Genomic DNA, 26,108 nt, shown 5'->3' with positions numbered 1-26,108 from the left:
AGCTGGTTTGAAGAACCCTGGATAAGTTGGATGCCTACCTTCTCCCCCTTCCTACAATACAACAGTCTACAGCAGATAGAGACCTGATGGAATTGGTAATCTAGCTTCAATCAAATGATTATGAACTGGAAGAGGAATTATAATTGTTTTAGCACAACCATGTTCAGTCTACGAAACCAAACCTTGTTCGGGCCACATCTGTGGACTTTTGCATTATCACAGTTATGTGAATCATAGTGAGTTACAGTAAGTAATTTGATGCACTAAGAGCTAGGCAACAGTTTAAAGACATGTAGAAGACAACATAAACTCACACATCACTCTGAATTTCATAAATTGCAATATTTATTTTTACATTTCATACATAGAACAAACTAAATTTCATCTACTCATAAAAGAAAGCTTGAAATGTAGATACTAAGATGCAAAGCTCCTGTTTTGTGCTAACATTGCAAGTGAAGCCATTACTACCTTCCTTCTGCATCAAATGTACTTTAATGCCCAAGATTTAAATCAATGATCACAGGGAACTTAGAACATCTAGGGTCTCAATATTAGCAGCCTGAAAGGAGCAAGGTCATTCACTCTATCTTCTCTCCCAAGATGATGACCAGGATTTATGTGTCTTATAGTAGTGTATGACCTCGACTAAACTAAGATAGAACGTTAATGTCTCTACAAGTGTTAACATAAATTCTAAAATATTGGCACATGTGATAACTATCTATGTGACACAAAAGAGCAAAACCTTTTTCAGACATAAAAAGTTCAGTATTCTCTAATTTCTCAGCTGCTCCCCTTCGGTGGTGTTGACTGGAAATCATTTGTAATTTGGCAATATAAAAAAGTTTTACTGAAGCATTAACGTCTGCTGTTCTTCAGGGACACGGACAACATTTCTTTTCAGCCATGGTTTTTCTTTATCCATATTTTTTCAAGCTGTTACAATATATACAAGGCTTTGTAGAAACATGCAGCCTGTGTTTAGATTAAGGCTTTGCTTTAAGCATTTTCAGTTTTTTTTATTGGTTGTGATTGTAGTTAGCAGGAATAGAAATAATCAAGGCAAAGAGATATTGTATGGCTGCAGAATTTTGGCTTCTGTATGTGATTTGGTGTCTAATAAATATAAAGAATAACATAAAACTGAAATGTGGCAGAAGATTATTTTTCTGGGATGACAAAGCCTCAAAAACCTTTTCAATGGGATGGCAGGGTGTTGTTTTATTGCCCTGTAGAACATATGCAGGTTTATCAGTATTCATAAAGTGCCAAAAGACATTTAAAGTCTATTATGTAACCACCTCCTGGAGGTAGCGGAGTAGAAGTGGTACTTCTCATTTTCAAGGTTCACTCATTTTGAGGGTTGGCTGCAATGATAGAACAAAGAACCCAATACCAATTCCTGCATAATTGTTCGAAATGAACTGATCTGTGCAGTTATACACAGAGTTTTACATAGAACACAGGGATCTGATTTGCTCATTGGTACTGATCACTCACTGATTACCTTACCTGCTGCCTCCTCTGTTACCGTCACTATAGGGCTTGGCACATAATTAAATGGAGTAACTCTTGCTGCCCTACTGGGAGAACTGTGCCTGCTTGTAGGTAAGTTTACAATACCTAAGGTTAATTTCCCTGATTCAGGCATTGTTGTCGAAGTACTAGGTCTTTCTATTGTGGGTGAGGTGCTGGAATTCTTCTTGTTTATTGTAAAATCTTCCGTTTGAACCACTGCATCACTCGTCTTTCTGCGTGGCTCAATAGACTCTTCAGAAAGCGGTAAAGCGCATGCTGGTAAAGTGCTTCTCAAAATGTGAGGGATATCTTCATCTTTTATCCGTCTCCAAGTTGCCCTGCCTGAACCAGAGAAAGTATCAATCCTTGGGACTCTGGACCCTTCAGTTTTTAGTGTTCCCTGGCTTACCCTACCTTCTACACGTGACCATGGAAGGTTGATGTGGGGAGAGGAAGAGTGCCTTTTAAAAGGTTCAGGTGGAGATGGCATATTTTTTACAGGTAAGCGTGATGGACTTTCTGAACTTGTCCTTCGTGGAGGTCGGTTTGGTGATGTTGAAACATTAGGTTTTGGTGACTTGTGCACTTTTAGCTCCTCACACCGTGAGGAGCAGAGGAAAACTGCAGGTAAAGCTGCATTTCCTTTGGGAGCAGCTCTGTGCTGTTGTCGTTGAGAGACTGAGAGGTCAGAATGCTGACGTCTCATACCCCCTGCAGTTTCCTTTATGAACGTAAGCTGTCGCAGAATTCCTGATTTATCTGCCTCACTGTTTCGTACTTGACTAAGACGGGTGCTCTGAACTGGTCTTCTGTTGGGGCTCTGACGAGGAGTTACTGGTTCTATAGCCAAAGGGGAAGGACCAGGTGGACCACGAGGGCTTGGCTTCTTCATATAAGGTATTCTCACGGGTGATTTTTGTGTTTTATTGCCAGGAACCTGAGAGTTCCTTACCCCTTTTGACTTTGGAGATGGTGGAGTTACTGGAGACTGTGCTTTCCGTGATTGGGTAGAATTTCTTGAGGAGCTACAGGAAGGAGCAGTATTTATTCGAGCTGGAGGTGTAGCACTTCTTTTTGGCAAAGTCATTTCAACCCCAATATCTCCAGATTTTCCCAAGCGATGAAGACTTCTGGAACGCATACTGTTAGTAACTTTTGTTACTTCCTGGGGTGGATTATTCTGGTATGATTGCTTGGTTGGTGATATTTTTTCTCCAGCAGGCATATAAATCACTGTTCTTCCACGGCACACCATGGGGATATTAGAAGAGGATTTTTGACTGGGATTAACAACTTTTCTTCCTCTACCAATTCTGGATCCCTCACTACTACTGGACATTTGACTTGATCCAGAAATTTTAGAGTCGTGGGTTTTTTTATGATGTCCATATAGTGGTCGTCGGGCTGAAATAGAAGGGCTTGATGCAATAGAGTCTGAAGAAGGACCCCCAGAAAAAGTTGAGGATTCCCTGGAGATAGAAGCAGCTGCTTGATGTATCCAGCTGACTATGGAGTTTGCACCTTCCTTGATTGCTTCCCAGCCCACACTGTCTAGATCAGACATATCTTCATCTTTTGCTTTCCTTTCAAGAATATGCTGAGTTTCCTCTCTGTTATCATTCTTCCTTAGGTTCTGCTTCCTCTTGCGGGCTGACATGCGTCTCCTTCTAGGTACTACTAAACTTGTGCCTTTGTCTTCATCTGATGTATGGCTTGGGGAAGAGTTCTGATTCCCAACACGGTTACTAGATTTTCTTAACTGTAACCTTGAAGACTGTTTAATAGGTTTATCAATTATTTCTTGGCTAAAGGGTTGATCAAGGTCACTAAGCGAGCTCATGGAAGAGCTAAGAGAATAGCATGGCATTGCTTCATCCTCAATCAAGTTACTAAACTTACCAATAGTATGACCAACTTTATCAGAACAAATTGATTCTTTGGAGGTTTGGGTTTCAGCTTTCTGACATTTCTTTTGTGGAGATTTTGATGCTCCTGTTTTCCTCCTTGGAGAATTTTTACTTATATTTGTAATATTAAGGTCTTCTTCATAGAAACAGTAAACTGCTTCTTCTGTAGGTGTAGTGTGACAAAATGACTGAAAAGCAAAGTTCTCTTGATTATTTTCACCTTGTTTTATATCAAGTCTTGTTGGGTGACCAGAGGAACTAGTACCTCTGTCAGGGCTCTCAAAATAATTAGATGGCAGTTTGTGAAGTGCATCAAAGCTTCTACCTTCATTTGTTTCTTTTTGTGTTTTTAACATAAAATTTGCAGTTGAAGGTCTGTTGGATTTATTTGTTTTTGACATACTACCACAGAACATGTTATTTTCTTCTGTAAACGCTACATTTTCATGAGAAAATATTCTTCTTCCATCTCTATGATGATGACTATCTAAGATAGTTCCATAATCTCTAAACTCCCTTCGGCTTTTTGGCCTTTCTCTCTGGTCTTTCCCTTCTTTAAAAGAATACTGAAGAGTTTCATCACTTAAAGATGCAGTACTAGAGAAGTTTACTGGAGTTCCTTCTGCTGAGTCTGTGAAAGAAGAATCATCAGTTGCAAGGTCTTTTTTAGAGTGAAAGGCTTTGTTTACTGCAAGTCGTGCATCAGCTGGAACTAACATGTACACAGGTAAATGGACTGGCTTTTTGGTCTGAGAGTTGACAATATGTCCAGAAAGAACTGATGTTTTCATCTTACGCAACCGAGGTGGCATTGCTGAATTTATGCATTCTTTTAAAATTTCTATCTCATCATCTGAAACAAGTTCCATCTCAGATTTTTTCATAAACCCTAGAAGTCGTTCTTCCCGACTGTCTCCCTGTTTCTCATGTGCTACAAAGTTCAAACTGTTTTTTTCAGGAAGTGGTGGAATAAGTTTGAGTTCAACATCTTTTTGTATGTAATGTTCATGCAAAGGCAATGCACTTAGACTAGATGCACATGAGAAGTTTTCAGTTGGCTTTTCAACAGTAAAGTAAATCATTGAGTCAATATCTCTTGGGATCTGGAATCTCTCTTTAAAATCTGTTATCTCCATGAATTTTTTCACATTGTTTTCCCATTGAATGTTAAACTGACTAGCCTCCTTTTCAAGGTGGTTACTAGGGTCAAAACTTGGTGTTTTGCTTCTACTTGGTGGCATAGTCTGTCCAGGGCTGTCTGGTAGTTCACTAGGACTAATGGTACCACTGATCATTTCACTACATGGGTCACTTTGAATAGAACTAGCAATAGAAGGACTCTCAAAAGAACCGAGAGAACTCACAGAGCTGCAACGGCTCATTACTAAAGGTGTCTCCTGAATGTAGTTCTCTGAGGAGCTCGATGGAGTCATATCTTCATTCCTAGATGGTGAGGCATCATGAAGGTAATGCTTTTCTGGTTTTGTCAGAGGAATAGCAATTGGCTTGGAGATATTGAGGCTATTTCCATCTCTCTCAACTTCTTTAGACCGATCTTGCTTCCTCCTTTCACCACTACTGCAGCCATCTTCTTCAAGAATTTCCAATGAAGAGTCACTATCTATGTAATTTTCACTGCGACTTGGGCCATCTAAAATGTTGTCCCCCGATGAAAGAGAAGATAGGGAACTACATCGGGAGAAGCATATTGGAGTACCTTCTACTGCATACTTTTGAAGTGACTCCTGCTCTCCAGTTGAGGAAGAGTGAATAGAGGTTTTATCCAAAGTCTTTAAAAGCATATCGGAATTGTGTGAGGGAGGCATCCATGCTTTTTTCTTCAAAGTAAGAGCCTGCTGAAAAATGTTAACAGGTAATCCTGACCCATTCTTTGCTAAGTTGTCCATACCAGAAATGTGCTTATAAGATGGAGACAGCTTTATGGTATGCACTAATGCTTCTCCTGAAAGCTTTTGACTGGAATCATCTACTACTTGTTCATCATTTTTTTCAATGCTATCCATAGTTTTAAGTCCTGGAAAAGATAATTTTCTTTTTCTCATATCATGGCCTTCATTTGTATCATCTGTGGACTGGCCCTGTTTTACATGACTATCGTAAGAATCATTTCTCTCTGGTTTAATGACCAGTATGTTTTTTAGATCAAGCCGACTAGGTCGTTTTTGATACCTTTGAAGCTCTTCCTTATAATCCATCATAGCAGCTCTGCTACACGGTCTCATATGTTCTTTTGGACAGTATCCATCACTTGTGCTACCACTATTTAAACTGTCATTAGACAGACTAGTGTATGCTGTTTTCAAGCGTAAAAGTGCCTGAGCTCGACTTAAGTTATCTCTTCTCATCATTCCACTGTTGTCAGAAAGCCTACATGGAGAACAGGACTGAGCTCTGCCCTCATGCAGCTCCTCTGAACCATAGGGCCAGTCAATACAATGATCCTCAGAACTAAGGCTGAAACTGTCATCAGAGGATGTGTGCATTGTGGAAATATCTTCCACCAATCTTTCTATTTTTGCTGCTGTACAAATTGCCAATTTCTCAGCAACAATTTCATCTTGAGTCTTTTTTATTTCATGTTTATTGTTATCTGTTTTTTCAGACTCTCTTCTCAGGGAGGCAGTTCTTGGCAAAGTCTGTCCCTGGGTGATGGAGGAGTTAATGTACATAGAAAGTACAGAGGAATTCCCTGTATCTGCACTGATGGACGTGTTAGGAACCTCATCATCATCAAAGCAGCCAGAATCCGATGCATAATCTTTCACCAGACTTTCTATGTGCCGTAAAGGTCCCTTAACAGGCTGAGCTTTTAGCCCCTGCTTATCCATAGAATCAAAAGTCTCGGCTAAGTGCTTTGCATCAAGCTCAGCTTCTAGAGCTTTCTGTTTTCTCATGTAGAGAGATGGCATGCAAGACCCTGGGGAAATAACAGAAGCATCCTTGTATTTCAGGGGTCTGTGTGCCAGCAAGTTTCTTAGAGCGGCTGCACTTCCCATAGCGATCATCTTGTGCTTAGAATGGATAAGATTCCGCAGCATGCTGACACCTCCCAAATCCCAAAGTAGTTCCTGGTCTTGTGGACACCTAGCAGACAGATTCCACAAAGTTCCACAAGCATTGCTAACAATGGTTAAGCTATGGGATTTTAGATGTTGCAGAAGAGTCTGAAGACAGTTGTGATCACGCAGGATCTGCCTAAAAAAAGGAAAAACAAATTGTAAGAAATTGTAAACATGTAAAGTCAATATCTTTAAGAAACTATAATGTATTTATAAAGGAAAAAATACATTTTATTGACTTGTATCGCATTCAGAAACCATGGAAACCATTAAATCTGATGAGCAGGGAACTTATATAACACATTGAACATATATGCCCCAAACCAGTCCAATACCAAATTTTTCCCTAAGCTGATAGAAAAGTTGCTGGAGGTGGATGCACAAAACCTGATAGTGGGGAGAGACTTTAATGCGGTGACAGACTCTACGCTTGACTGCTCCTCATCTGGATGCTATCCTCCAGGTGTTTGCTACACTGAATGAAATAGCTCTCACTCTGTGATGTATGGCGAACAATACACGACTCAGTCAGGGAATACACATTATTCTCAGTCGTACACAATACATTCTCCTGCATAGACCTGTTTTTGCTGTCCATCACCTTCATGGACTCCATTCAGTCACTGTCCATCCAATCACTATTTCAGACCATGCACCAGCCACACTGACTCTGGCAGTCCTAACAGAGCAAATTGATTCCTATATGTCTGTGAAGGACTTATATTCAGTGTGTAGAACTGTTGAACTATATGACAATTAGTATCTCTTGAAGCGTCCAGACAGCTTTTACAACATCCTGGAGGTCTGTACAGCCTGATAAACTCTGACCTGAAGACTAGTTTGTGCTCACTCCAAAAGACATTTGGTCATCTCTTCTCCACACCTACCCCCATCCCTGCATCAGGACTTGGAAACAAAGAAACTGTTTGAATATTCCTGGACTCTCCCCCCTCATTAACACTTTGTCCAATCCTGAATGACCCTGTGGACTAATTAATCAATGGGATATTCTGAAACCTGAAGCAAACAGAGAACGTATAAAACAATATGATATAGTGGAATCCAGGGTTCACTCTATGGGGGCTGATTGACAAGCTGGGGTGTTCCATATTTCTCACACCTCTGGTGAATCAGGAATTTCTTTAATTTGTAAGTTTCTGTTATTCTTCTCCCTTTTTATTTTATAACCGTTTTGCCGTATTGTGTGTCATTTTATTTTGGAATTCTTTTGTTTTTAACATCTTTTTAGATGCACTGAAGCCTTTTGTAATTAAAGATTTTACTTTAATGTTGGTCCCTGTATGCTCTGTGAACTCATAGCCTTGTAAAGTGTGGTTAGCTGTTGGTCCCAGTGTAAATGCAATAAGTGGGGGTGGCAAATACTCTTGATTGGAGTGCTGGAACTGTATGAAGTGTGTTTTATGCTCAATTTATGTCCTGAGTGAAAGGTGATCGCATGTTTGAGTGGACTAAATTAACCTGTACAGTCGCACCCTAAATCACGTGACAAGGCAGCAGCGTCCTCACCCTGACACTTTCCCAGAGGTCTAAATAGGAGGACTTCCTTACTTTTCTTAAAATTAACTGGACAAACTACTTGGATGACCATTTGGAACATTCTGATGACCCAGCTTTATTGTGGGCGGCGTCAAAAGCAGTTATGAAGCACATAAAGCACATAAACGTAAAGTCGCATTGGAGAAATTTCAAATACTTCACACCTCCCTTTTGCAGGCACAACATGCTTATGCCACCTCACAACACCACAATCCAAATAGGTGTATATAGATGCTAGGGGTCTGTTAGACACTTATGTTCAAGGGCAGGCACACTGGAGTGTCGGGGGCAAAACCAGAACCATACGCTTACCCATAGGGGGGAAATCGTATGGGTAAGCTAATGGAATCTTTGACCAAACCCTGTAAAACTACTACACCTATCTTCTGCTTCTAAAACCCTTTATCGGGTCGACTAGTCACAAACCCTGATGAAATAGTGTCCCTGATTCATACTTATTTTGAGGATTGTGTTGAACCCACCGATGTCACCAATAATGAGAATTTTTTTTCATTCTCTCACTTTGCCAGGAGGGACAGATGAGTTTCCACTTTAAGTGGCAAACATCTTCCCTCACATATCTAGGAGTACAGATAACCCGTCAAGCTGTATAACACAAACATAGCTCCTTACATACATGCCTTAGAACAGACATTCTCCAGATGGTAACATAATTCTTTTAGGTAAGGCCAATCTGCTTAAAATGGTGGAATTCCCTAAGCTGCCATACCTCCTGCAATCTTTACCCTTGACCTTAACACCTAAGGACATAAACAGAATGAATTATTTATAATGGAAATCTGGTGGGGAACGAGGATAGCATTCCACAACTTCCTTCAACCTAAGCCTAACGGGATCTTAATTTTCCTAACATCTGGGTCTACAAGGGATTGGATGCATGGCACCTCGGTCTATACAAATTTTATTAAAGATCAACACTTTGCAGCAGGGATCGGCCTGACTAACCTGTTACATGCCTCATACGACCGCCTGAACACACAGAGGAGATCCAACCCCTTACTTATATCCACATGGAGTGCATGGTCAAGAGTGAGACGACACTTCAACCTTAGTCCCTCATATTCAGTGCACCTGTTGTTTATCTGCAACCCCAACTTTCAACATGGTTACCCACATCTTGATTTTTACACATGGTTTAGGGCTGGAATCTGCATGGTAGCATAGCAGAACTAATACACGACACTGACAAATGAGTCGTTATTATCACGGAACTAAAGGTGAAATTCTGTGACCTCCATACATGCAGGTTTTCCATTTTGCTGAGAGGGTGCTGGCAGGCTTGGTTGATAATGATTGGAACCCCCGCTGCAGAGCTTGTTGGAAGAAGTAGCAGCTAGATGATTCATCCATCACCCCATCCCAACTCCTGTAGGCCCTGGCAAATCCATATAGATCTCTGCCTTCACAACTCTTCCAGGAGATGTTCCTCCAGTTGTGCCACAGTTCCCACAAGTGGTTTTGTAAGGGGGTTTCACATCAGCACACATAACACAACTGCATGCTGGTGGTGTCATAGTGAGGGAGCTGGCCTTTAGCACTGTATGTAGGCAGTTTTGCAGTTTGTATGTCCAGCGTTGCAACAAAGGTTTTCTGGGACTATTGACAGCAGTGGTGTAGAGGGTTGCAACAGTATGCTCTAAACCTGGCTCAGCCTCACAGTGCCATTTTCAGATTGTTCTTGGACAAGCTCACATTCATAATGTGTATAAACTGGATAGAATAGCTAGAAATATCAGGAAAGTGCTTACCTGTAGTCATCACGTGTTGCAATTAGACTGGATACGTTTCTCAGGATGCCTCCGCCACTCTCTATGATGGACAGCGAGTTGCTCTGGCACTTGTATGTCAGGGTGCTCACCAAAAAACCTAGTGATCCCTCAACAGAACAAACAGAAGCCTTGTTCTCAGTGCTGTGGGCAGACAGATTCCACAAGGCGCTCAACACACTTTTCAGAGTAGACTCCTGTTCAAGATAAAATAAACAGTACATTTTTGTACCAAGGATGATAGATAATATGAGTAACTCTTAGCCCATTTTCTTACCTTGTTGGCATGTAATGCACACTGCATTAAACTGACCACACTGCCTATTTCACGCAGAATCTTCTTACTATTAATATCTGCTCGCCATGACAAATTTCTTAAGATACTTGAGGCCACCTGAAGTAAATACAATTTGGCATGATCAGCACAAATTGTTCTATGTGTTGAACAAAAATGTGGGAAGAGTATAAAAGAATTTACCTGCTGAAGTTCTTCACTCTCAGAGGCCAAGTGAGCCACAATAGCCTGCATACACCCACGCCTGGAGCACAAAGTGGCCTGTGTGATAATAAAAATACTGTTACCTACTGTTACTACCCACTGGAAATTTGATATAAACACTACACAGGAATACATGTAAATAAAAAGTTAAAGACCAATAAGATTACTAACTACTGTTTATAATAGTATTATAAGTAGTAATATCTGCAAATTCAGTATATTTACTCTTTCCCTCTATCAGTGAATATATTCAACCAGAATTAGGCTCACAGTTCACACCTGCATTCAGCAGGTTCTATTCCCCCTTTAATTATGAAATAGCAAACAAATAGTGCAGCAGTCATCGTCTTTTTTTCAGCTATTAGAACGGAATTCTAATGGAAGTCAACCTTCCTTTACATGAAAGTTTTGAGCGGTGTACCTACCCAGGCCACCGCTCTGGAATCATTGTATATTACATTTTTTAATTGGTTTTAAATGTATGTCTTTGTGTTTTGCTTGGTTTCTCAATAAAATTAATTGTATTTTTCACACGCAATAGATCATTGTCTAGCCATTTTTGTGCTATCCTTTTTCTTTTTGTTAGTGTTAATTATATATTAGTAGCACATAGCTTCTTTTTGAATTATGGGCTGTGCTGATCGGAATTTTTCGCCTAATGAAAGTTAATGGGCACAGAAGCTAAACTGAGACATTCCATTTGCCTTCCATTCCTAGTTTCCATTATTTTCTCCTAAAATGGAAACCCGGACATAGATGTGAACTGAACCTTATTGGTATGAATAACGTGCAACATATGTCTTCAACATTTTAAGGTAGATTCTTTTGAAAAATGCTGTCTGGTTAATTCAAAATAATGGATCAGTTCTCACCTTATTAACAACATCGCCGAAAGTGAGATTAGTAAGTGCCATTCCTGCATATCGCCGAAGTGCCAAGCTTAAGGGATCATTGGTCATACGATGCATCTGATAGTCTACCTCTAGAAGCTCTGTGATTGCTTGCAGACCACCTAATAAATTAAAGGCATGGAATTTAAAAGATGCAACACACAGGGGCACATGTATCATAAGTCAGGCATTGTCCGTCTGTTTATGTGGACTTCTCTTGGCTTTTCTGTTGGTCAGATGCATCTTACTAGTTTTTACATATGACATCTGATCTTTATGGAATTTGCAACTTTTTAAAACAAAAGTTACAAAAATTCTCCAAAAATTCCAATCATTTCCATGCTGATTTCCATGCCTGGTTAGGAGCAGCCGTAGATTTATGCCCAAAAAGTTTTTTTAAAAAGTCACAATTTTCACATCTGGATCCAGGTGATAACTTAGGAAACAATGCAGAAAACTAGACAATGGCAAACTATGAAGGGAGACCGTTTTAGGCACAAAAATGTTGCTAATAAGCACAAGTACCATGAAAAGTCTCAAAAATTAAAGAAAAAGGCAGGCCAAAAGTTTGATACATGTACCCCACAGTCTTCCAATAAATAATAAACCATCTTCATCTCTCCTACTGGAGACAGGAGCTACATTCTTTAGGAGAATCCATATGAAACTGGTGTAATATAAATGTAATTTGAAATACCTACCCAGCTCATTCATTGCTCTTCGATATTCCTCATCAAATGATAATTTCATGATAGCACAGCTGGCTTGGCAGATCTGTGGTTCTACAGGCACTGGGGCTGAAAGAAAAACTTCTGTAACTGGCATGTCTTGCGGTTATACTTTACATTTCCGTTTCTTAAATTGTAAAACTGTTTAATAGACATAACTAGCTAAACTGACCCTTACTAGGGGAAAGATCTCAAGGTCTATTACGCACATATTTATGCTACTGTAAAACCTTAGGCTTAACCTAAGGTGTGCACAGGGGCCCCCGTGCAGGAAAAAGCAGTGAGCCGACTGTCTTATGACAGCCAGGACCCTGCTCTAACAGTCCGGATTGGAATGAGTTCCGATCTGGCCTGTTTAACCCGTTAGATCTACCTACCTATAAAGGGAGGGGCCTGCTTCCCTCTCCTCTCGGCACTCCGTGAAGCGGCCACAGGATGCCGTCTTTACCACCAAGCATCCAGGGACCTAATAACATGATCACTAGTTCACTAAGCTAGTATTGTAAAAATAAAAAAAGGAAAAAAAAATAATAATTAAATAAAAATTTTAAATAAAATTCATTAAAATGTCTTAAAAGCCCCTAATACATGTAAAACAATAAATAATTTTAAAAAAGTGGAAAAAAGTAAAAGAACAGAAGATATTCTGTATGAGGTATTAGGTATAATATATTAGGTATTCCCCTAATATATATATCACCGCGTCCCAAAATTCCTAGTATATAAAAAAATTAAAATCAGTTATTCCTGAAGGTGAACCCTGGCACTTTTTTCTGTTTTGCAACACATAAAAAAAATAATAAAAAGGGATCTTAAGGTCACACTGTCCCAGCAATGAAAACATCAGCTCGTCATGGAAAAATGACACCTTAGTCAACTTTGTACAGTACTCCTAGTAACATTTGTTACGCAGAAAATAAGCCCTCATACAGCTCTGTACATGGAAAAATAAAAAATTTATAGATTTTTGAAAGTGGGGAGCAATAAACAGAAATTAAAATGGAAAAAGCCCATCGGTGGCAGGGGATTAAAATCATACCACATGATAAAAAGTTTACAAATTTTCTGGGATAAGGGTTTGTGGTACCCGAGGCCACTTCACACGTGGAGTTTTGGAAATGCAATCCAAAGACTCCACTCATGATCACATATTTTGGTAATATTGTGTTTCAAACGCATTAACTAAACGCAAAGTAAATGCAATCTAACCTCAATGTTCGATAGCAGGATGAGCCTTTGGATTGTGTTTCAAAAGGCAACCAAAATGCCACATGTGAACGCGGCCCCAGGGGTTCTTCCAACACGTCATGGCACCTGAAAACTATTCTGCCCTACAAAAGTTCAATGGCTCCAGACAACAGGTTACATCCACTTGAGGAGTGTCCTCTTACTCAGAAGAAACTGCACAGTATAATCGTAGATGAATTTCCTACTTTTATTCAGTTTATGTGGGTAAATTTTAGGGCTAAATGAACATATTAATGATAAATATTAGTGAATTCCAAATTAAACCTTAATTTTGTTTGAAGGTCCGTAAAATACTTAAAGGGTTAACCTTTAAAAGGGTTAAAGGGTTCCTACCTGCTGTTCTGAATAGTTTGTGGGGTGAAGTTAATAGAACAGGGTTATATGTGGGGGTTTCTATTAACAGAACTTCCAAAACCCTATAGAAATGAAATGGTCCTTAACCCCTTAACGACATGTGACGTAATAGTACGTCACATGCCGGGTGCGGGTGCATGGAGAGGGCTCACAGGCTGAGCCCTCTCCATTACCAGTAACATCCGTGATCAGTGCCAGCACAGATCGCGGGTGTTTTCCCGCCGATCGCCGCCGACAACGCTGCCGTTGGCTTGAAAAAGATGGCGGCGCCCATCTTGCTGAGGATCGTCGCTCCCCGTGACGTCATCGGGTAGCGGCGATCCATCACCATGACAGCCTCAGGTCTTCTGAAGACCCGAGGCTGCTTCGTGTTAACCCATTCATTACAATCAGCACATTGTAATGAATGAGGAGCAAAATCCTTATATACTGTAGTATGGCAGTATATGATAGGATCGTACAGACAACCTAGGGTTAAAGTATCCTAGGGAGTCTGAAAAATAGTAAAAATTAAAAAAAAAAAACATTAAAACTCAAATCACCCCCCTTTCCCTAGAACTGATATAAATATAAATAAACAGTAAAAATCATAAACATATTAGGTATAGCCGCGTCCAAAAATTCCCGATCTATCAAAATATAATAAAGGTTTTTAACTGCGTTTAACTCCGTAACGGAAAATAGCAATAAAACGGCACTTTTTGGCCAAATGATAACATTGTAAACGGCATCAAAAGTCACAAAACAAGACACCTCCCAAAGCTCTGTATACCAAAGTATAAAAAAGTTATTAGCGCCAGAAGATGGCAAAATCCCCCCCCCCCCCCAAATTTTTGTACAGGAGGTTTTAATTTTTGTAAATGTATGAAAACATTATGACACCTATACAAATTTGGTATCCCCGTGATCACACCGACCCAAAGAATAAAGTAGACATGTCATTTAGGGCATACAGTGAAATCCGTAAAATCCAAGCCCACAAGAATACGGGCCGAATTTTTTTTTTTTACCAATTTCACTGCATTTGGAATTTTTTTCCCGCTTTCCAGTACACGGCATGGAATATTAAATACCACCATTTTGAAGTGTAATTTGTTACGCAGAAAATAAGCCATAACATAGAGCCATAGCTCTGATATCTTTTTTCTCCAGGCATGGAGAGGGTTTTTTTCTCGAACGCTGAAAAATGGCGCTGGCTGGTCCCGTTAAGAATGATTTTATTTCATTAAACGTAAAATAAAATAATTAAAATACAACAGCGCATTTCAACCAGAGGAAGCGCTTAGCCAAAGCGCAAAACGCGTTGTTCTATTTTAATTATTTTATTTTACGTTTAATTAAATAAAATCATTCTTAATGGGACCAGCCAGTGCCATTTTTCAGCGTTCAAGAAAAAAACCCTCTCCAATCCTGGACAAAAAAGATATCAGAGCTGTGTTATGGCTTACTTTATGCGTAACAAATTACACTTGAAAATGGTGGTATTTAATATTCCATGCCGTGTACTGGGAAGCGGGAAAAAAATTCCAAATGCAGTGAAATTAGTAAAAAAAACATTTGTGCCGTATTCTAGTGGGCTTGGATTTTACAGATTTCACTGTATGCCCTAAATGACATGTCTACTTTATTCTTTGGAACAGCATAGAACAATGTGTTTTGCGCTTGGGCTAAGCGCTTCCTCTGGTTGAACCTTTTTTAATTATTTTATTTTATTTTACGTTAAATTAAATAAAATCATTCTTAATGGGACCAGCCAGCGCCATTTTTCAGCGTTCGAGAAAAAAACCCTCTCTATGCCTGGAGAAAAAAATATATCTGTTTGGAAATGCCTATTCAAGTCAGGGGGGAGTAAGCAGGACCACGAACGCGGCAGCGGCATCATTTGGGAGTTGTGCCCTGGATGCACAACCCCACAAGGTTAGTAGCCTGAAGTATCAAATTTTGACCATTTATCACAAGGGTAATACACCACAGGAGCGCCCTTCTGTCTCTTCTATCCCCCATTTCTTCTAGTCTATAACACAGCTCTGTACATGGAAATAAAAAAGTTATAGATTTTTGAAGGTGGGGAGTGAAAAATGAATATGCAAAAACGAAAAAGGGCTGGGATGGGAATGGGTTAAAATAATTGAAATAATCAAAATTTTCTAACATTTTCTTGAAAATTTGAGAGAATGCTGTTCAATTTGTGAGCTTTCAAGATTCATTATAAAACAAAAAGACACTTCTAAAATGATTCCAACACAAAGCTGAGATATGGTGAATGTGAGCCACCATGTTTTCAGACTGAATACTGTGCTCTGGTGGTTTGACACAATAACCTCTTCTGCTCCTTAATCATCCCTCTAAGAGCACGAGAAAGTGCCTTAGACTACAGTATGATAAAGTGTGTGTTTATGTCTGTGTTTAAAAGAGCATGATTTTTCTAAAACTTTTTAGCTTATACTTTTACCTGGGCTGCTGTCATGCACACCATCCATTTGCTCATGACTCAGCATCCAATCCCAACAGGTCTCTGTGTATGACCGTATCTGTTCCAGAATGTGGAGGACTCTCATCTCCTTCTTGGCTTGTCCTTCATCTGGTTGGGAGAAGATGACATTGTGCAGTGCTGCATTTGCTCGCATGCGAGCATCTTTGAAACTCTGTGATTCTAGTGTCCTTCCATCCCGTTCCGTTTCATGCAGAATCTGGATCAACAATGGGAGACAGCCAGATCTGCGCATTGCTTGACAACTGTCCTGTGAGCTGGACATGGCCAACAGAGTACGTGACATGTCATCTTTATCACGTGTGGCCAACATGGACAAAAGCCAGAACACAACTTCAACCTACAAAGAAGAGAAGGTATTAAGATGTTTAGCATAGCAATGCTGTTCCTTAGATGTGTTACTTCTTTTTCCTTAAATGTCCATGTTAATACATATTCTATGCTGAATGGTCATTAAATAATGTCATCCTAGTGGTTATTTTGTTAAATTTCCCATCCCATTTTGTTTTAATTCTTCTAGGGATTGCACTGGATGAGATCACCTGCTGAAGGATAGATCACATGATCCTCACCTTCTCAAAGACACCACATCTGCTTACAGTTGCTGAATGGTCACTAGATAATGTCATCATAGTTTTTTTTCATTTAATTTCCCATCTGCTCTGTTGTTTTAATTCTTCTAGGGATTGCACTGGATGGGATCACCAGCTGAAGGATAGATCGCATGATCCTCACCTTCTCAAATACACCACATCTGCTTACAGTCGCCTACTCTCCATTACAAGGTATAAGATATCCACTGTCTTTACACAGAATATTAAATAAATCTATTAAACACTACACAATCTCCACCCCAACATAATAGACAAGAGGGGAAGCATTAGTAAATGGGTTCAGTGATATCAAGCGCATTAGAGAGATGTAAGGGCAGAGGGGAGATATCAATATATCGACATGGTGAAACTCACTCAAACACCAGCAGAATGGTCTGTGACTGAATGTTAGTCTGTCTTATAGACACATCTCATATGACTATGGTCTGGCAGGGAAGATTCTTCTCATGAATAGCTTTTCTGTTTGCACAATGCATTGGGATCTCTGAAACCAGCCTCTCTCTTCAATAACAAAACCAGTTCACACACAGACACTAAGAAGATAAGATAAGATCTCTTGTCTCTGATCTATCTCATCTATCTTTTTTCTGTGTCAGATACTAGTAGAATGTACAGAAGCTATATAAAATGTAGATAAACCCTGGACCCTGATAATCTAAGCACTTTGTTAGCACACTAAGCAGAAACTTCCTTTGTGCTGTGAGAGACCCTCTGGAATTTTACACTGACCATCACTGAGTGATAGGAGCTAAAACAGCAATAAAACTGAGTAAAATTGTAAAGTAAGGGGGTTAAAATGATCATTATTGTTTAAAAATCGCTAGGGACTTAACATTTGAGAACTAATGGGCAAACCTTTTTTGAAAAATGTAAAGGGCATTTCTAGATTTGTGATACTGATGAACTACTGTATGTATAGATGAGTAGTACCCCAAACCATCCATTATTATTACCTTGTTTTCCGGTTGACCAGGGTTGTCCACAACTTGGGAGATGCTCTCTGTCATAATTTTCTCTGTAGGCTCATGAGTTACATTAGCCTGAGAAAGATGTCTATATTATTTTTTGCAAAATTCTTTTTCACACAGACAGGGGGGTAAAATACATTTAATACTTCACCAATTTCTAAACGCGCTACTGACATGAAAAGTTATAGTGTACCTACCTGTTGTTGCTACAAAGATTGCTTTTGTGAATGGATTCTTATGCTGGGGCCTCACCACTTTCCCTTGCCCAAAGGAGGCACCTGTCAATGTAGGTTATAGAACTTCATGTGGCCAGCGCAGGCCACTTGAGCACTATTAATGTGGAGGCAAAAAAACTGTTGGTCATTGTTGGTCATAATGTCATTGTGCCGTCTGCGTTGTTTTGCAAAAATCAGGGCTGCTGGGTAAGTTTTATTTCATTATTTTCTTAAAGGATCCCAGTACTGTTGCTCTGGGGGGTGTCAGCTTGTATATAAAGTAACTAATGGAAAGGCCAACGAAAAAAATTTGATTCAAAGGAGGCTTGTGACATACTCTTCTGTTTATGATATAATGCAGGTATTCTTTTATTAAAAAATAGTTAGAAATGACATTATATAGTTCAGGAGGTTTGGTTTACATAATTGTAAGTTATATTATTCAGGGAATGGTGCATGTAATAATATTTAGAGGCTGGCACTGTATTACATAATTCAGAGAGTCTGCTGAAATATAAATGTGGCAGCAATCTTTATAAATAATTGTAGGGGTACTGTATGTAACGAACAAATAAAAAAAATTGTGGTGACTCAAGTTTTTCACCTGATTCTGGGTATTTTTTAACCTGCCAATTCCTAGAATACCTTTCATTTCTCTCTAGCAGCTCTAGTTGATTCTTGTTATGCTCTAGTTGAGCATTTCCATCAATAAATAAGTACAATGGAAGAATAGTACTATGGATACACATGATAGGATACACATACAGTATGACGGCTAAGTACTGTTGGAGCATCCAGCATGAATGTCCAAGAACACCTCTTCACAGGATATCACTGAAACAAGGTTTCAGCCACCTGATGGAGAATGTCTAGACCAGTGATGGCTAACCTATGGCACTGGTGCCAGAGGTGGCACTCAGAGCCCTTTCTGTGGGCACTCCGGCCATCACCAGAGGACTCCAGGTATCTTCCTGCAGTCCCAGACAGCCCAGGACTTGCTGTGCACAGAGCTATTTTAAAGTGACAGCGCTACCTGGGACTATTTTCTGCTTTATTGGTGTCCTCAGGGGCTGGTATCAATGAAAAATGTGACAGAGCAGGGAGTATAAATCACAAATTACATTTCTGTGCTGGCACTTTGCGATAAATAATTGGGTCTTTGTTGTAGTTTGGGCACTCGGTCTCTAAAAGGTTTGCCATCACTGGTCTAGACTATAGCCACAAAATATGACATTCATTTTCAAAAAATGTTTTACCACTAAATCGAACAATCGAACAATAGTTTGAGGAGCAATAAGACATTTACCATCTAGGTTAACATTAATTTAAAAAAATTCTCTAGTGTAGTATTGATTGACAACTAGTTTGAGTAGCGTATACTTCATAAAGTGGCAATGGCAGATCTCCAAAAGTAGAGCTGGATCAGGGCCCAAAACATACTTAAAAACAGTTCCAACTTTTAACTAGTTGTGGCCACGTGACGATACAGATAATCCTAATTAACGAGCTGTTGCCGCATAAGGAGGCCATTTTAGGCAATGTTTTTAAGGTGTAAGGCACCGAAATTAATGTTTTTAGTGTAATTACCGTATATTCCGGCGTATAAGACGACTTTTGAAGACTGAAAAATCTTCTGTCTGGTCTGGGGTCGTCTTATATGCCGGTAATGTTTCTCACCTTTCCTGCGATCCACCGAAGCTCCGCTGCTACACTCCGGCCGCCGGTGACAGCTCCATGGGTGCCGGCGTCGCAGAGAATATGACGTCGGCACGTGGCTGACGTCATATTCTGTGAGCCGCCAGCGCTCAATGAGCTGTCACCGCCGGCCGGAGTGTAGCAGCGGAGCTTCGGTGGATCGCGGGAAAGGTGAGAAGCTCTGGAGAAAAATTAGAAAGGAAAGAGTGGAGGGGGGGGAACATTATTATAAATATTACAAAAAAAAATCCCTGGATGACAATTCAGATGTTTGGAATGTGCTGTGTACTAGGGGGGGGGGCAGTTTGGCTATATACAGGGGGCTGGCTGTATACTGGGGGGACTGGCTGGCAAAATACAGGGGGAGCTGGCTGTATACTGAGGGGACTGGCTGGCAATTTATAGGGGGGGCTGACTGTATACTGGGGTGGTTGTTTGGCTATATACAGGGGAGGGCTAGATATATACTGGGGGGCTGGCGGTGGTATATGTCATAGTAGTTATATTCCTGTACATAAGGGGCAGTATTATAGTACAGTATGGTAACATTTACAGTAAAATGGACGATGGTAATGTTGTTGTTGTATGCCTTATGTTTATGAGCGACAGTTTTCCTGCTATATACCTGCATGTCATAAGAATTTAAATTAAAAAAGGACCATGTTAAATTCAAATCAGTTTTTTTTTGAATTTTTACCGGTGTTTTGTATGCGTTGGAAAAGGGGTAGTCTTATACGGCGAATATATCTTAAACTCTATATTTTTACAGGAAAGTAGGGGGGTCGTCTTATACACCAGGTCGTCTTATACGGTAATTTAAGATGGGGATATTTATATGATAATTCAAAGGAAACCTGTCACAAGGGACCTCATTTTTTCTAAAGACATATTGCAAAAGTCCTTTACACCTGCATTGCAAATAAGCCTTTGTGCCTTTTTTACCCTTATGTCTTGCAGGTTATACAGGATACATAGTACATTGCACAATATGATTTTACATTGTGAGTAGATATCAATAAAAGTGAGAGCAATGAATACATAGCCCGGCAAGAATGGTAATCATATAGGTAATAATACACATAGCATTAACAAATAAACAAACAAGACCAAAATTGATTGCTACTTCTAGATTCTGTCCTAGTAACAGCCATCACACATACAGATAAAACCCAGTTACAACTGCTACATAGTGATTGTCAGTTGAGTATCTCTTATAACTGGAGCGTGCGAGAAGGGAATGTGCAGGGGGGTAAGACATCCTTAAGAAGGTACATATTACAACTTGTGTCTAATAGTTGCCATTAAATCCTAGGTTAGTGGGTTGTGAGAGATGAATCACACCACCAGTCCCGGATCTTATTGAATTTAAGAGGACGCTACTTTTTTTTATAAATTACTTTCTCATATGGTACAATGGTGTTAACCAATTTCTTTCACATGCCAAAGGAGGGAGATGTAGGGTCCATCCACCTGAGCATGGTTGCTTTCCTGGCCATGAATAGCACTTCTCTAAGAAATATGCGGTCATGGTAAGACCAGTCCTCCTCATCCAAGAGGCCAAACAAACAAATGATTGAGAGGCACTGGTCTCTCCACTGCAGAGTACAAAATAGAGACAAGCTCAGCCCAAGCATTCCCATATCATGTAGTAGAAATGACGTCACATTTTGTACAGTCATAAGGAAGTAGCTCTGGTGGATAATGGAGCTGAATAATTGTATTGTTAACGGCTGGGGACAATGATACATGTGACTGACATAGTTTATCAATCCTAGCATCATCTAAATCTGGCATTAAGGTCCTCCACTTCGCAACTGCTGGTAGTGGATTTTCCATAACTCTGGCACGAATGAGGTGCGATTAAAACATAGAGATCATACCATCAGTTCCCTGTGAACAGGTGAATAGGTCCCCTATTAAAAGGTCTTGAGATACCAAGAATTGGGGATTAGCAAATTATGCAGATAACGCATAGCAGAGTCGCAGGTATTTTTTTTAAATTGCATATTAGCTATATCAAACTTTGCATCTTTGCAAAAGCCAATTACACTGGCTTTTGCAATCTGTCTTTAGTGAGAATTAGGTCCCTGGTGACAAATTCCATTAAATCGAATAAAGTACATAATAATAAAATTTGGAAAGATATGTTGTCCAAAAATCAGTAGCCAACGGAGAAGACACGTGAATTGTGAGTTACTATTTGTTACAACTGGCCTTTATCTGAACAGTACAGTATATTGCCTGTATCTGATCAGGTCAGTAAAGCTTCAGTTTTCTGGTGGAGAAGGCACATAAATCTCCCCTGTATTCTCCAGCCTGCACGACATATTGGGAATGTCGCGGCAAAGGTCAGGGAGCGGGACAGGCACGGGTGAGAACGCTGCCAGTTTGGACTTGGTTTTAGAGTCAAACTGGCTGAGTTTGTGCCTTATCTTATAAGATGCTGGGGCCTTTTAGTAGGTGGGTGTCGGAGTACCGATGGGGTACTCATTTCAAGACTAGTGTTTAAAATGTCAGTCTTAATAAATTCTCCCTATGTGTAGTGTGACTCACAGTGTATCACTGAGCCAAAACTGTATTCCAAATGCAGAGGGGGGTTATCAGTTATAAATATTGTCAGTTATTTTTTTTTATTTAGAAGTGGGCTCTTTTGGGAGAATCAGGGGTAGCATGGCCCAAACTTTAGCCATGCCCCTGGCTGCAGTTCCTGAACCTCTGTTATAGAACTGTGATCTGTCATCTATGGCCAGTTTAACGCTGGAACACCACAAGAGCGACATGTCACTGCCGAGATCACTGCTGTATACTTCAGGAACTCGCTGGGACTTTATAGCCTTTCCATATGGCTATTTTCATAAGGAAAAAGATATTTCGCATATTGTGGCCTTATTCTTCACCTTTGGAGTCTGTGGGGTCCTAAGAACGGGTTTGTAGCATGAAAAAAATTTCCACTCAGGTGCTTCCTTGATAAAAAGAAATGGCTATTTCTTTGAGTTTGAAATCTTTAAAAATACAATAAAATATCTTATCAGAATAATTCAATGTAAGCCTATGAATTTGTAACTCTGGATTTATAGCAAATTGAGACATGTTTTTGTTTCTGAACCAGAACCATTGTCTGTACTGCATGTGAATGTCGGCTTAGAGCATTTAAACCTGATTAGTATTGAAAGGCAGTTATGAGTATGATTCATCAAGTAGATTGTAAAGTATCTGTGTAAAGGCCAAAAAGGAACAATCTTCAGAGAAAGCATTTCTTATTTAACAGTGGGGCTTGTACTCAGGATTGAGCGCAAGAAGATGTTGCAGATAATGACCTGGAGTGTGTACAGCAATAAGGGTAAGCGACACCCATTTGGGGTGTAGTGTCTAGATAAACCGTGATCAGTTTATTTTTTTATATTGGACCTATGTTGATTTAGGCGATTATGTTTACCTTATATTGTTTACCATATTTGCAGTCTGTTAGGTAAATCACACAATAGCTTTGATATGTTAAGTGATGTTATATGCTAAATTTTTCTTCCATGCTGTTTGAGGAGAATTTAGTTGTAACTTTTATTTACAACACAGACAATTTCTGTTCTAACAGTTATAGAGGCCTAAAATCAGAGAGTCCGGAACTGAACTGGCACGCTGAATTCACCTCCAGAGCATTCGCTGGTATTGCACCCTCCGCACTGCAAACTATCCTTCATATTCCACCAATGATATTTGTATCTTTTTGTGGTGTATAGTATACTGCCCTTTAGTGTTGGAACCTATGGATAAAATTGGTAACACACAAACATGATTCTTTTGCAAATAATTTCAGACGGTCCCCGACTTAAGGACACCCGCCTTACAGACGACTTCTAGTTACAGATGGACCCCCCTGCCCACTGTGACCTCTGGTGAAGCTCTCTGGATGCTTTACTTCAGTCCCAGGCTGCAATGATCATCTGTAAGGTGTCTGTAATTAAGTTTTATTGATAAGCCTGGTTCCAATAACAGCACAAAATTTGGAAAATCCAGCTGTCACATGGACAGAAAAAAATTATTTCAGGGGCAAAATAATGTGTTCTGCACTCCTAAAAGCTGGAATGGAAATACACTATCTCTGGCTTCTCTATGAAATCCATGCAGGTGCAGATTTATTACATTCGCAAGTATTCTTGTTGGATCATAACCATTGGATAGATGGAGACACTAATTAATTTTTTTCCAAAGAGCTTCTTGTCTACATATATATGCTGTATGCATGCAAACCCATTATAAGGCCTAGCATAATTGATACATCACAATCATGGAGTGTTTATACCTCTGTAACCTCTAGGTTTTCAATTCTTTGGATTTCTTCCAGTTGCTGCTCAATCTGTTCCATGCGGGATGCCCGAATCTGCCATAGATGGATAGAAATATAGAAAATAATATCTTTTCTTTTTATGCTACTTTAGAGTTTTTAGTTTTTATACATTAGTACATAATTATGATTATGGCTGATAAACTTAGCCATGAAAAATTAACAGGGTCAAGTTCCTTCTATATACCATGTTGAAACCCTAGAAAATGTACCCAATCTAGCACAGGCTCTGCTTGTAGGAACATGAGAATATATCACACAACAACATATTGCCTGGGCAATAAAAGCAGGGACTCAGTACATACCCGTTTGGAAAAAAATAAACAGTGGAAAAGGGTTTTAAAATATTCAAAAATATTCCCCTTATTCCTTTAAAATAATTTTATTACGGTAAGTTAAAAAATAAAACGCTCACATATTTGATATTGCTACAATTGTAACTTCTGGATCTATTAATGAAATTCATTATTGAACCCTATTAGTGAACACAAAAATTGTCTAAATTCTGATCAAAAATCCACCGCTACCACGAATGGTTCTAATTAAAATAAATAATAATAAATAATAATAATAATAATAATAATAATAATAAAATAAATAATAAAAATAAAAAAGTTAATAATAGCCAGGATTTAATTGTGTCTGGCATTCTGTTTTTACTTTTAACTTTAAATCATAATTGTTATTTCACATGCCTCTTCTGCTGGCAGCATTGTGTATCTGACAATGGTATAATATACAACTACACAGTAATTTTATCATTTTTTGGCACATGTTTATGAGCACAGCCATTTCACTAATAAACAAAAGATAAAACATAAGTTCAGCTAACCTCCCTGACACTGTCGGTATATAGTTCTTTTTCTTTCGATGCATGGAGAGCTGTGTGGGGGCCAACTCTCCATACATAAATACAATCTAGGTATGTATATGTTTCTTTTCTTGTCTTTTGGGATATATTCATACTAAGCTATGACTAAGGACAGACTTGTCCGAAACACGTCAGCTTTTTGACCATACTATGTATTTTAATACTGCTTTTTTCTACTGCTTATTAATAAAGTAAAGATTTTATCCACATCTCTTTTGGATCTGGTTGCTGGAGTTCGCAAGGATTAATTTTCTCTTGGATATCTGCTCATTGCACTAATAACTCTGTAGCCTTTTTTATGCGACCGTTTTAACTATTTGACAGGCATAAATTTTTGGAGAATTCAATATGCTGGGAAAACATGAATGTGTAAATATGTGCTGTAATTGATCTATGCTAAAGCATAGAATATGTGTACTCTATGAGAAGAACAATTTAAACTGTTCAAGCGTTGTTGATCTTAGCTTCCCTAGGTCTGGGCAATACGGAAGCACAAAGAAATAGATGGTTTTGAAGGTGTAGCATCTATTTGGCCCATGCATTTTATGCTTCCATATTGAAGGCTCCTGACTGCAGTTATGATAGGTTTCTTCATAAAAGCTTCACTGCCTCTGTGTTAAATAAATGTATATGTACATTCCCGTATCTGTGGCATTGTATTACAATTCATTGAAAGCAAAATGAGCAAATGCCTTGTACCATATCTTGGTCTTATGTCATGCGCTGATACAGGAGTAGTAGAAATATGTGTTTTTATTTTTTCCTAATGTGAAGTAGAGTAATTGCTTCTTCACAAGGCTCAAAATAACCTGAGCACTGAGGCTTCAGCTAAGTGGCTCTTTATGAAAATTTAATGAAAGTGAAGTAACTATCATCATATACCTCTTAGGCACCACTTCGGTCTCCTTATGAATCCACCATGGCAGCTGTGCCAGCGTACAATTCTACATCCCATGTTCTGAGCGTATGACTTTTGGATCCAGGTCCAGTAAATTAGTTATAGAACAAGGAAAATGTCCTTGCATTCTGACATTGATGTAGTATGTGAGTGTGGGGAGGTGCAACCAAGTGAAAAAAACTAAAAAAATCGTTTTTGTTACATTTGTGTGGACAAATTTTGATACTTAGCTCCACCACTTTGTTTGTGGTGTTTAGTACATGCTTTTCTCCTAGTGTTTCTGAAGTCTTAGAGAGAAGTCTTATACAATAGTGCAGTGGTATTTGGGACCAAGAACCTAAGTAGGCCCACACTGGATGCCTTCCCCAAGCAGAGTGTCTATTTGATTTCCTACTAAAGCTTCATCCCTGGCCTGATGACATACTGTATTGTCAAAAACAATA

The 26,108-nt window shown here is 39.3% G+C and overlaps 1 protein-coding gene across 2 annotated transcripts in view; it reads right to left on the bottom strand.

Annotated features, from left to right (window-relative positions):
* Nucleotides 1-327: 327 nt before the first annotated feature.
* Nucleotides 328-26,108, bottom strand: part of APC2 (APC regulator of WNT signaling pathway 2) — a 55,854-nt gene continuing 30,073 nt past the window's right edge. The window contains exons 8-16 of one of the 2 annotated variants that reach the window (XM_072111971.1): nucleotides 23,855-23,932; nucleotides 17,630-17,716; nucleotides 16,024-16,402; nucleotides 11,943-12,038; nucleotides 11,224-11,363; nucleotides 10,331-10,408; nucleotides 10,130-10,246; nucleotides 9,835-10,049; nucleotides 328-6,644 (exon numbers count right to left, since the gene is read on the bottom strand). In XM_072111971.1, coding sequence (XP_071968072.1) covers nucleotides 1,496-6,644; nucleotides 9,835-10,049; nucleotides 10,130-10,246; nucleotides 10,331-10,408; nucleotides 11,224-11,363; nucleotides 11,943-12,038; nucleotides 16,024-16,402; nucleotides 17,630-17,716; nucleotides 23,855-23,932 — 6,339 coding nt within the window. In that variant the 3' untranslated portion in view covers nucleotides 328-1,495. The remainder of the gene's footprint in view (nucleotides 6,645-9,834; nucleotides 10,050-10,129; nucleotides 10,247-10,330; nucleotides 10,409-11,223; nucleotides 11,364-11,942; nucleotides 12,039-16,023; nucleotides 16,403-17,629; nucleotides 17,717-23,854; nucleotides 23,933-26,108) is intronic. The other variant, XM_072111978.1, reaches the window with a different exon arrangement.

Source organism: Engystomops pustulosus, chromosome 1, assembly GCF_040894005.1.
Source record: "Engystomops pustulosus chromosome 1, aEngPut4.maternal, whole genome shotgun sequence".
In the NCBI taxonomy this organism is placed as follows: domain Eukaryota; kingdom Metazoa; phylum Chordata; class Amphibia; order Anura; family Leptodactylidae; genus Engystomops; species Engystomops pustulosus.
The sequence above is the reverse complement of the archived record's forward strand: the minus strand, read 5'-3'. Positions and strand labels throughout refer to the sequence as shown.